The sequence below is a fragment of the Leptonychotes weddellii genome, chromosome X, assembly GCF_054177405.1.
Source record: "Leptonychotes weddellii isolate Sample4059 chromosome X, ASM5417740v2, whole genome shotgun sequence".
Classification (NCBI taxonomy): Eukaryota; Metazoa; Chordata; class Mammalia; order Carnivora; family Phocidae; genus Leptonychotes; species Leptonychotes weddellii.
In genome coordinates, this window is record NC_138385.1 from 79,187,287 (window position 1) to 79,199,682 (window position 12,396).

Consider the following 12,396-nt stretch of genomic DNA (forward strand, 5'->3'; position numbering starts at 1 on the left):
CACCACAGCCCATCTAATACTACCTGAGAACATTAAGAAGTACAATGCATCTCGACACGTGGCCTGCAAGGCATATGCACTTACCGATACCCCATAACAGGATACTGTACCCTATTTACTAGAGCTCCAGTTCTAGGTCCTGTCCTTTGACTGTTACTGAATGTAGACTCTAAGAGCTGAAGGCCTGGTAGAGATGGAATGGGTCGTTTGTTCCCATATTAATCTCTAAGAGAAAACATAGGCTTAAATGGGAAAAGAAGCCAGGTTGGTTTTTTTATTTTCTTTTTTCATTCCTTAACTCTAGATTATCATGTTTATCTAATGTCATTTAAAAATAATGAAGTCATCTAAATTTCAACTTGGAAAATTGTTATGTAAATGATTCTGAGCTTGACTTCTTTCTTAACATGCCACAAAAGACATTTTAAGGTCTCTTGAATGTTTGCATTTTTGTTCAATTCAATAATTATACACTTTTATTAAATTGCCTCTAGAAACATGATATCCAAACTCTTAAATAATTTAAACTGCTATACATTTGATGCTTATGTTCATTTCGCACTTACTTTTGATGGTTTTACTGTTATCATCCCTCAAAAATCCACCTTTACTTCCCACAGAGTCAAATCTCAAAAAGAGAGCATAGTCCTGCCTGTGTGAAGGATCATTATTCTTTTTACCATCAGTCATTAGCCTGTAAAAAATTACAATCAATTATTTTGAAGGCAAAGATGATGCACTCTATTACCTCTCAATAGGAATCAACCCAATCCTTAAATCTATGCAAACAGATGAAAGTTCAGGAATAAAAATATAATTGTGATCTATTTTCCAAAATTACTGCCCAGATACAGAGACTTGCCAAAAGAAGCCCACAAAGTGTAAAGATTCAGAAAACGGTTTCATGACAACATCTGCAAGACAAAAGTAATTTAAATATACTAAGTTGTAAAGGTCCAGCTCCAGTGTCACTTTCTATGTAAAGGATTTTCTTTCCAAGCCAAGTTCATTGCTAGCTAAGGGTTCTGTTCAATTCTCTAGTTCAATAGTCCTTCTTACCTTTGGGTGTAACTGCAAATTTCTGTTCCATATCTCTCTTGCCCTGTGGACTAAGCACATGTTGCTAGCCACATTCTCCATATTCTTAGAGAACAAGCGATTTGGAGAACAAGATTTGGTAACAGCCAAATCTTGTCAAAGGAGAAAAGGAAAGGAAAGACGGGAAGAGGGAAGAAGGACCAAAGTCAGAGACGGGTTACCTCTAGACCTGCGTGTTGACTGTCTTTACTTGCTTACCTAGAGGGCAGCTATTTTAGCAGGGGATACTCAAATATACACACACAAAAAAGACTGATGTGAAATATTACACAGGAATGCAAGTAGCATGTTAAAAACGTATTTAACTAAGACTTCCAATCATTATCATATCTGTGAGTTTATGCTAGACTTTCACAAAAAACATGCTGCCATGAAAAAGAATATTTAGAATTTCAAAGATCGTGTGCTAAACAGAATCTTCTATGTTGGCCAAGAAATTACCTGCAGGAAAATATGATTCATGAGGCAATTACAGATTGTACAAATAGAACAATTACTTGATTTATTACCCTCTTTAAATTAAAATACAATTCAGTCTCCACCAATCAGTATCATCACCAAGCGACCCTGTTGCCACATAGAGAAGTACACTGAACAGTGCCTCCTCACAAAGGTAAACATCCAGTTGGATCGATTATTTGCCGCACCCGGCCACCTCTCAAGTATAGCTGAAATTGTTCCTATGTATTTAAAATAGCATTTCCAAATATATTTTCAAACTAAATAACCAAACCAAGTACAGAGAATTATGAAAAATACACATTGACAAAAGTCCTACAAGTCTGTATGAATTTCGGCAAGCAAGTGTGGTGCATCCCAGCAGCTGCTATAGGGCTTACTCTTCATGCTCCTTAGCAAGCATCTTGCTGTGGCAAGAGCCCTGCATCCTCTTTGGAGGCACTGACACACCCTGCCTGCCACTGGCTATCCGCTATTTCTGCAGGGACAACAAGGTCTTGTTGCACAGATTCGTCTGGGCCCACAATGCAAAACCACACAGAACTTCCGCTTCTACAAGGTCTGAAGAGATTTGTAATCGAACAGGAAATATTTAGAACAAAAATCTTACATGTTCGAAATCATATTAACCATGGTAGAAACATTGAGAGCCATAATAAGAAAAATCTGATTGGTGCCTTCTGACCAGTTTTACTGTTAAAGTCAGTTTGATGAATGTATGATTGACATGCTTTTGATTAATAAAAAACACCGTAACTGAATTTTTGCTTACTTTGGGCTGAAACAAAATGTAATTACAATCTTTTGATAAGGTAGTAACCTCCCTTCATTAGGAACACAGGAGATAAAAGTGGTAACATCCATGTTCTTTATTTTGCTTAAGTAGGTGAGATTATTTAAGGCAATATCTGTTCTTTGTCGAATATTTGTGCCCTGTAATATAAAATCAGACATAAAAAGAATATTAAGGCAGAACACAAATAAAATAAAATATCTTAAGAGGAGATCATAACATAATTGTTGAAATTTTAGTCTAGAAGATCGAGAATATGAATGTCTTTAAAGAAACATACATAAATTTGACCAAGGCACATCATAAAATTAAAGGAACTACTGAAAAATTGATGAGAACAGAAATCCCCACAACTAGCTGCTAACCTAAAAGAAGCACTTGTCTGGTTTACTTCAGATATATATCACTATCAGTGTTAGTTTAATTTACAGAATTTTTTGAGGTTACCCTTGAAGACACATGAAAGGGAATCATATCTATCCGCATATTAAAATGTACTTAGAATAATTTAACAGCTTTTTTGGTTATTAGTAAATTCAAAACAATCTGTTTCAAAACATAATACCCGATTTTCCCCTGTTGCACTATTTACTTACCAGTTCTTCTCCAACTGAATCATTTTGCATTATGGCCACCCAGTTTATGGGTTCTGGGCTATTATTGTATAGACGTGCATGTTCAATTTTTGAAGTTCCAAAGAAAACTGAACCAAAGTGTATGCATTCCAACTTTTTGTCATTACTCATGTTTAACAACTCAATAATCTGCTCAACCACATGAGCTTTGACACTCAAGAGTATATCTGGACGACCTTGCAAACTCACTCTACAAGATAATGAATTATACATATATATTTTAATTAGAATTCTATATACTTAATTTCTCTCCTATATATTTGAATAAACAGAAATTTTATAACATCACATTATAATTAAAATTCAAAGGCCTAAGAGCACCGCCATCTCTTTGCCTCTACATTGCCTCAGCTCTCTCAGTGTGTAACACTGTCTATTTACCTGCAGGATTTCAAGTCTTCTACTTGCTCAGCCTGAAATTACTCTTCTAACCCACCCCCATCACCAACACCCACCTCCCCTATGCACGAACACACACACACACACACACAGCTCAAATCACACCACTGCTCTTTGCCGGGCTACTTCCTACTCACCAGTAAGTGTTTGGGTACACTATCCCCTCCTTAATGGAGCCCTTTCCTGATCCACTCCCTCACCCCCACAAAATCCCAGTCTCTAGTGCTTGGCAAATAGTAGAGACTCAGCAAATGAATGCTGACTGAAAGAACAAAGAAGCTAATATACATTCAAGACAATAGGCATATCTGAAAAGTAAAACAGGAAAGTATTAAGAACTACATTAGAATTAAGAACCATAGTATATGCTTACTTTGCCACTTCATTTACAGTTCTGGGCTGGTCAGCACAGAAATCCACTTTAACAATCACTGATGACTTGGGCTCCACAATACCATTACTCGGAAAAATGACAATGGGTAATTGGCCCTGGTATTCTGCTTTAAATGTACCTAAGGAGAACAAGAGCAAATGGTTTACATCTGGATCCTTACAGTGTCACAGTCACATCCTTAATAGGAGACAGGTGTCTGTCTTACAGACAATAGACTTACACAATAGACTATACACTTACAGAGTGAAGAATCACAGCTTTGATTATAATTTTAGTCTCTGGGGTCACCCAACAAATGTGAACTGATTGTTAGGACTCAAGCTTCATTGATAGTTAAAATATACTATCTGCTTCCAATGGTCAGGCACATATGCTAAGAGCTTTGTATATGTTACTCCATGTAATCCTCAGAGTGATTCTATGATATAGGTTCAATCATTACCTCCATTTTATAAATAAGGAAAAAAAGCTTAGAATGGTTGAGTGATTTGTCCAAAGACACACAACTATTGTGGTAGATTACACAGTTGACCCCAATTCTTCACCCTTCTCTGCATCTTACCATGACGCTACCAGGGACAAAGTATGTTTTCCTATCCCTTGACTTGGGGCCTGACCACGTGATTTGCTTTGGCCAAGTGTGTGGGTTGAAGTGGCAACATGCCAGCTCCAATGCCACATGTTCTCTTGCACCTCTACCATGTAAAGTGCTTGAGTAGCTGCTGTCCCTTTGGCCTGTGCTTCAGAATGAGCACACGTGGAACAGAGCCTCCAGCTGACTCACAGACCTGCAGTGAGTAACAGAACATCCCCAACCGCCTAAGTTTGAAGCAGAGCTACCCAGCTGAGCCCAGCTTAGATCAGTCAAGTTCCAGCCAATCTGCATACAAATGAACAATTAAAAAATAATTGCCTTTTAAGATACAGAACTGTGTGTGTTTGTTACATAGCAATAGTTGACTACTACAGTTAGAAACTAATAGGGCTAGGATTTTCACTTGCATGTTTCTGACCAAAGGGCTCACATTCATAGCCACTGCCACTTCTCTCTCTCTCTCTTTTTTTAAATATTTATTTACTTATTTAAGTAAACTCTACACCCATGGAGGGCTGGAACTCCCAACCCCGAGATCAAGAGTCGCCTGCTCTACCAACTGAGCCATCCAGGAGCCCCATGACTTCCTGATAAATGAATTAATGCAGTTCACATGGGGAAAGGGCAAAAGGAATGGGTTTCTAGAATCAAACAGCATAGGAGAAGGAGGCTAGAAATATGTCTTATTCTGAAAGCAGAAATGGTTCATAATTGATAGTCATGTTTAGTACCTGTATTAGAGCATACATTCCTTGAGATCACATACTATGTCTTCCTCATCTCTATGATTCCAGCACCCTACACAGTGCCTAGCACCAAGTGGTACTCAAAATATGTCTAACAAATGGAAGTAGCCAGTCACGAGTTTCCTTAATCTCATAATGCAATATAAACACAAATAAGCATGCTGCCAACATAAACTACTTTGCAAATTCCAATTCACCAATTTTAAATCACATTTGATGAAATTTTCCAAAATTACTCAATTCACTTAGGAAAATAAAATATTAGCATAATAAAAGTACTGAAAGTATAAAAAGGCAATAAGACTTTTGTAAGTACAGAGATGATCTGATGAAAAAGTCAAACAAACTCACAGTAACAAAATTTATTCATCCGATCATTTTAGAGAAGTGCTAATAACATGATATTTAAGAGGTTTTTCTGTCATAAAACAAAAATCTGTAAAATTATATCCATTTCAAATAAATAGGTATTATTGACTCAATTCTCCAGAAAAGGAAAATTATGTGAGTCTAGTTAAGGCTGAGTCAGTGAGATATGCCTAGACTGTAATCACTTTGATGTAATTTGACAAAAGAATTTAAGTGAATATTTCAAAAGTTTATTTAGGAACAACCCCAAAACCAAAAGAACATCGTTCAATCTTCTAAATATATTAAAACAGTGGCTACACAAATATTACTGTGTCTTATATAACTTTAATGCCACTAGCAATAATGAAATATTTGACTTTTATTTTTAAATTACTGACAATAGAAGCAAGGACATCATCCTAAGGGAAGGGTGTCATTGAAGGAAGGATGTTACAGAAGGCATTTGTCATCAAATTTTCATTTCTTTTTAGATATGACACTGGCTGATGTTTGGAGAGTGAACTAGAAGGAGATAAGGGACTTCAGAGAAATAATTTCAGTTGGTGTAATTACCAAGCAAAAGAAGATGATGGCCTGTTGTAGAGAAGTGGCAATGGGACAGAGAAGAGAGGATTATTGACATAATTAGAAAGTTGAATAGACAGGATTTAATAATTGACTAAGGGGGTAGGAGGTGAAAAGAAGGAATGAGTCAAGGATTTTGCTGAGTTTCTGACTTGCCCAAATACATGGTGGTGACATTTAATGAAAAGGAGAAAAGGAGAAGTTTTGGGGAAAGGTGAGGAGCTTAGTTTTAGACAATGTGAAGTTTGAGAAACCTGAAGGAAATGCAAAGGATTGTATAGACCTCAGTGAACTGACAGGAATGGAAGTGATTGCCTAGAGGGAGTGTGTTGACTGAGGGAATATGTGGGTCCGTGGCAAATTCTAAGAAACGCTTATATTTAAGGAATGCCCCAAAAAGGGACAGCAATCCACAGAAGAGAATTGAAGAGGAGGGAGGCAGTAGAAAAGAATAATTCTAACATCAATAGTAAATATTTATTGAACACTTACTATATATCAGAGAGTGTGCTAAGCATTTTATCAATCATCATCACAATTAGAGGAGGCAGGCATTACGTTTATCTCTACAATGGATGCTCCAGAAGTGTAAATTCCTTGCCTGGGGCCACCCAGCCAGTAAATGTTATAAGAATTTGGGTCCTGGAAGACCTCACTCCAGAACCTGAGCCACTATTTTATATAAGGTACTAAGGAGTCATAGAAGCCGAACTTTTGGCTTTTGTTTTTTTTTTAAGATAACACCAGTGGTCACCTGTGTCAAATGTTGCTAATTAAGTCATGCAAAATAAACACAGCCTTGTCCACTGAGATTTAGGAGAGCACAGGGCATGTGAGGCTACCCACAGTTGTGGCTGGGATGACAGATTCTTTGCACAAACCTGTACATTTTTGAAATCTGAGTTGCTCTACCTTCCCTAGAGAAGCAGCTCAGTCATTGGGTGATGAAGTATATACATTGTTACCTTGCCTTTATTTTTCCAAAATTCTTTTAGAAACTATGAGGTAGATTTTTGCGTAAAAGTATTTGTAGTGTTTTTTTTCCTTCCCTTCCCCTACGTTCATCTGTTTTGTTCCTTAAAGTCCATGCAAACCATAAGGGACGCTGAACTCTAGGAAACACACTGAGGGTTGCTGGAGAGGAGGCCAGTGGGGGGATGGGGTAACTGGGTGCCGGGCATTAAGGAGGAAACGTGATGTAATGAGCACTGAGTGTTGTATACAACTGATGAATCACTAAATTCCACCCCTGAAACTAAAAAAAAAAGAAAAAAGAAAAAAAAAAATTTGTAATATCAAGCCAGGGCAAACAGTCTATAGTTTTACAGCATTCTACTGAAAATCAAGAGTCACATACCCAAGGTCATTGTTATTTCCTATGTATGCTTTTTTTTTTTTTTTAAGTTTCCTTGAATCTAAGCATAGCAAGGATATACCAGTCTTCATATGTCTCCAAACGACCGTTTTGGAGACTCTTCAGAATGCCCATATGGGATTAAACAGGTTACTTGTAAGTTCAATCACCTTTCATTGAAAGCTTAAGGGTTTGGTTTTTTTTTTATGTACTAAAATGACAAATCAATTTCTTCTTTTATAATATCCTGGTCAAATTATTTTTAGAATTTTTTTTATTCAAGTTCAGTTGACATATAATTAATGATTCTTTTCTGAAACTCTGAGAGATCACTGAACCAAATCTATTACACAAAGGTTTATAGAATATCTGCTGTATGCTAGCATTGTATTATGCAAGAACTGTAGATTGAGATTCCATGACAGCAGTTTCCAAGAAAACAAAGAATATGTATTGAGAATAAGTAGTGGGTGCTTCTCTGAGTAGTTAAGGAGGATTCCAAGGACCAGTCCTGGAGTTGGTCCAATTTAGCAAACTTCCTGGTTCTTAGATGATGTTAGTCTTTTCTAGACTGTGAAGTAGAGAGATGATGCTGATGATCAGGGAAAGGGGGAGAGTGGGCATTAAGAGCAAGAGAAAGGTCATACCTTTTGGGCAAAATAACCCAAATAAACCACTGTTCAAACACAGAAATGGTGTGTGATGATCACACTAGGAACTTTAAAGACTGTTCTACATCATAACTCTCTAGTAGAAAAAGTCTTCTCAGATAACCTTGAGGTTACTGAGGGGAAGAGGGAAATGACTGCAGTTCCAGGCATGCTAAAATAATAATGCTTTTTCAATGATGTTTTAAAAGATAAAAACTGAGAAATAATAAAATCACAGAACATGGAGTTCACCAGCTCACAAAGTACTAATAGTAGAGACTTATCTTAAAGAGTGAGCCATGTCTTCAAAATGAAAAGACAAGCACTACTTTGCACAGTAAGGAGTAAACTCAGGAAACACAGAGGGTGAGAAAACAAAATGTATTCAACAATATTTGGCTAAATCCATGGATAATTACTCCATAATGAGCCATTAAAATAAAAAAATCATGAAGTTGTTATACAGATCAACTAATAACCCCAGTGTCACTGCCAGAGAGAGAAAACAAAGCTGCACATACCATGAATCTGCTGAGTGTGGCTTTCTAATGTCCTCTTAAGTATGCATATAAATTTATAAACATTTGATCTTTGACTCTAAAACTATAAAATATTTGTCACGTAAAACCCTTTTTAAAAATTTTATTAAAATCATCTTTGGTTGCTAAATCTATTTTCTGCATAAGTGTTTTTCCTCATGAAAATACATTGTTATTCTCATGAATATTTATATACTGTGCTTGTAGGTAATGAGGGCTTTATGACACCTTACAGGCACTTGCTACTGTGAATATAAAACATAGTATCAATTTTGCTAATGGTGGAAAAAATAATATCATTCAAGTCCAAGAATGAGAAACAAAGTCAACACTAAGAAAATGTGTTTCACTGATAACAATTTGCTTCAGTTTGTAAGGTAATAGTAATTAACATTTCATGGTACTCAATTATAATTTACAAATTGTAGTACTCATTACAATACATGCACATACAAAATATTAATATAATACTAAAAGCCAAAGTGGATTACTTTTCCTAAAATGAATGGGTCTACATCTGAGGCTTAATTTTATTTACTTTATTTTATTAAGTAAAATAATTCTAAATATTCATTTAAAATTAAAACCACATATACTTGTTACTTATAGAGAGCTTTTATATGTAATGAAACTGTATAGTTTGGTGATATTTTACAATAAAGAGAGGATATGAGCAAAACTTTGAAGGATTTGAAATGTACAACAGTTAAGAGAGATTTTGGAAAATAAATAATAAAAATAAAATCATCTCAATTACATACCATACCTGCTCTAAAAAAATAGAGAGTCTAAAGGACCATACAGCCCATAATCACTAGCCATGAGAGACCCTATCCTTAACATTGGAGTCAGACCACAAACGAGTCTACTATTGTACAATCCCACAGGCATCAGAAATTTAATCATTTAAAAACCAAAGCATGGAAAGTTGAAATGAGCAACATTCGGTGAGGAACAATTATCAGTTTTATTTGTTTAACCCCAGGAAGAAATCAGTACAGTGACAAACTGCCTTTGTCTTAATAATTCCCATTGCTCAATCAAGCAGCCCCAGAGAACATCCTCACTTAGCAACAAACAGGTTTGGAATTAAGACCCGTTTTCTGTATCTGAGAAGCAGTTTCAGAAAAAAAATGCCCTCCCCACGTGGAGCTGGTCCGCATATCAGCTCAGCAGAAATGGAAGCCTTGCCAGCCCAGATGCTGACCATCCAACAGGACAATGAAGGGATAAGTGATTTTAATATCTACTGTATACCATCAGTGAAGAGTGTGCATGAACACACACACAGAAAGACACACACACCTTTATGGAAATTCTTTGGTCACAGTAAAAATCTCTAGAAATAATCCAGTCTGGGGAAAAGCATTTACTCTTTCAACAAAAAGTGAGTAAGAGCTTTCTAGAGACCATCATGTAAATTCAAAGTTGAATACGATAGAGAAAAAGAACAAATATTTACTGAGCGCCAATGATGAGTCAAGTACCATCCTACAACCATAAGTACATACAAAATTAACCATAGTTCATTTTATTAACCACAGTTTATAAATGAGAAATATCAAGTTCAATGTCCTAAAAGATACTTGCCCCAGATCACACAGCTAGTAAGGCACTGTGCCCTGATTCTATCTCTGGATGGCTCACTCTGAGGACTAAGTCACTCCCATAACACTATCCTGCCTTCTGTCCTCAGGGAGATCACCAGTCACCTGGGAGTCAGCTGTTAATCAGAATCATAAGGAGACACTCATCTTTCCTGAATTATTATCTATCAGTCTTTTACAGTCATCCTATTTAAGGGCCTTCAGTTTTGAGCTATTTCAAATGACAGACATCTTTTTGGGGGGAGGGGGAGGAGGACTGAATCAGAGACTCCATTAATTATACAAGGTATACATTTTATTTTTTTTAAAGATTTTATTTATTTATTTGACAGAGAGAGAGATAGTGAGAGCAGGAACATAAGCAGGGGGAGTGGGAGAGGGAGAAGCAGGCTTCCCGTGGAGCAGGGAGCCCGATGCGGGGCTCGATCCCAGGACCCTGGGACCATGACCTGAGCCAAAGGCAGACGCTTAACGACTGAGCCATCCAGGCACCCCACAAGGTATACATTTTAAATAATACCAACTTTCTTCCAAAAATGTAAGTTAATTTATACGACAGAAAGTATTTACCTGGAGCTCTGCCATGGTTAATGATATTAATCTCTTTACAATATACTTTACTATCAGAAACCAATGTGCCAAAATTAACTTCTGACTCAATTTCCAACTGACAGGATGGAATCAACCTAGGAGAAGAGAAGACAACATAATTAAACAATTATACCCTCATACTTAAATCCACAGGGGGACGGACGTACATAAACACTTTTATTAATTCCTTGTAAGACATTCATCTTTCCTTACAAGTCTATTGATGGCATATTTGTCAGTAAAAGGAACTGTGAAATAAAGACATAAAAGATGAGATACATTTTTAACAAAGAAATTAGACTTTATGCATCTAAGGACATGGTATACCCTCTGAAGTACTCACCTCGACAGGCTACCCACATATCTCAGTATCTTTGCTGCTCCAAGCATTTTTGGAATCTCCACCTAAGCCTATAATACATTCCTTTGCCCCCTCCTCAAAAAGGGTGGAATTGATCTTAACAAAGTAGTTTGGATGACCCAAATCTGATGAAATAAAAGAAGGTGCTATGCTATAAAATGCCATTTGGGAACTAAAACAAGGCCTAAGCACAAAAAGATACAATTGATTTTTCATGTGTCTCTAACTTAAAAGGCTCACTGTGGCACATCTATATCATATGTTTCATACACATTTTTAAAAATCCATTATAATCCTGTATGCATGTCTCATGAGGTTACATATGTTTTATGTATGGATAATTTATAACTTATAAACATCATCAGGTATATTATCCTGTTTGATACTTAAAATTTCATGAAAAGGAAATAAATATTATTATGGCTATGTTACAGATGAAAAGCCAAAGACTTCAAAAGCCTCAATGACGTACCTGAGAAATTATTTGGATATAATACTGGTGAACTTAGCCTTTAATCTATTCTGTTACATTTTGAATACATTACCCTTACAAACCTAACAATGATAACAGCATCAATAATAAACAGAGTAATAACTGATCTTTATTGAGTCCTTAGGTTATGTACCAGACACATGAATTAAGTAATTCACTCCACACAGGATACAACCTCCAAAATATAAATACATACACACAGACACACACACATAAATAAAAATACCTGAACAAAACATTCACAAATACTGCTTTATGCACTGGTGGTGTGGGCCTTCCTTCCGTATGTTTATATGTGAATGTTTGTGTATTATCAAATATGTAGAGACATTCCAGAGATCAGTCAGGACTGTCCTGTATAGGCTGCTTCTTTAAGCTATACCCATGTTCTTCTCATAAAGACCTTGTAATTTTGTAATAGGAAAAGGAAAGATCAATGACCTTAGTGTACATCATTGCACTAATAAAGAGTTTACAGGATGTAAAAGAAGAAATCGTTATACAAACAATATAAGATATGAAGTCGAACATTTTTTCAAACTATTTCTCTAGCTGGATGCAGAAAAGTGTCTTAAGAATAATTTCTTAAGAGTCAACACACAACACACAAACACACACACACACATATATGTATATGTACATGCATATATAAATAGGAGTAAGGGCTTGCTAATACAGTAATATTATAACAGTTTTTCTGGCTTTCCTGTTGATTTCTCTTCCATCTGATTAAAAAAAGTCCAATA

General features: G+C 36.1%; 1 protein-coding gene across 1 annotated transcript in view; it reads right to left on the reverse strand.

Annotated features, from left to right (window-relative positions):
- LOC102733646 (cilia- and flagella-associated protein 47) overlaps positions 1–12,396 on the reverse strand; it is a 66,680-nt gene that overhangs the window by 44,814 nt on the left and 9,470 nt on the right. The window contains exons 3-7 of the mRNA XM_081809012.1: positions 10,776–10,891; positions 3,758–3,896; positions 2,947–3,175; positions 2,330–2,490; positions 567–694 (exon numbers count right to left, since the gene is read on the reverse strand). Coding sequence (XP_081665138.1) covers positions 567–694; positions 2,330–2,490; positions 2,947–3,175; positions 3,758–3,896; positions 10,776–10,891 — 773 coding nt within the window. The remainder of the gene's footprint in view (positions 1–566; positions 695–2,329; positions 2,491–2,946; positions 3,176–3,757; positions 3,897–10,775; positions 10,892–12,396) is intronic.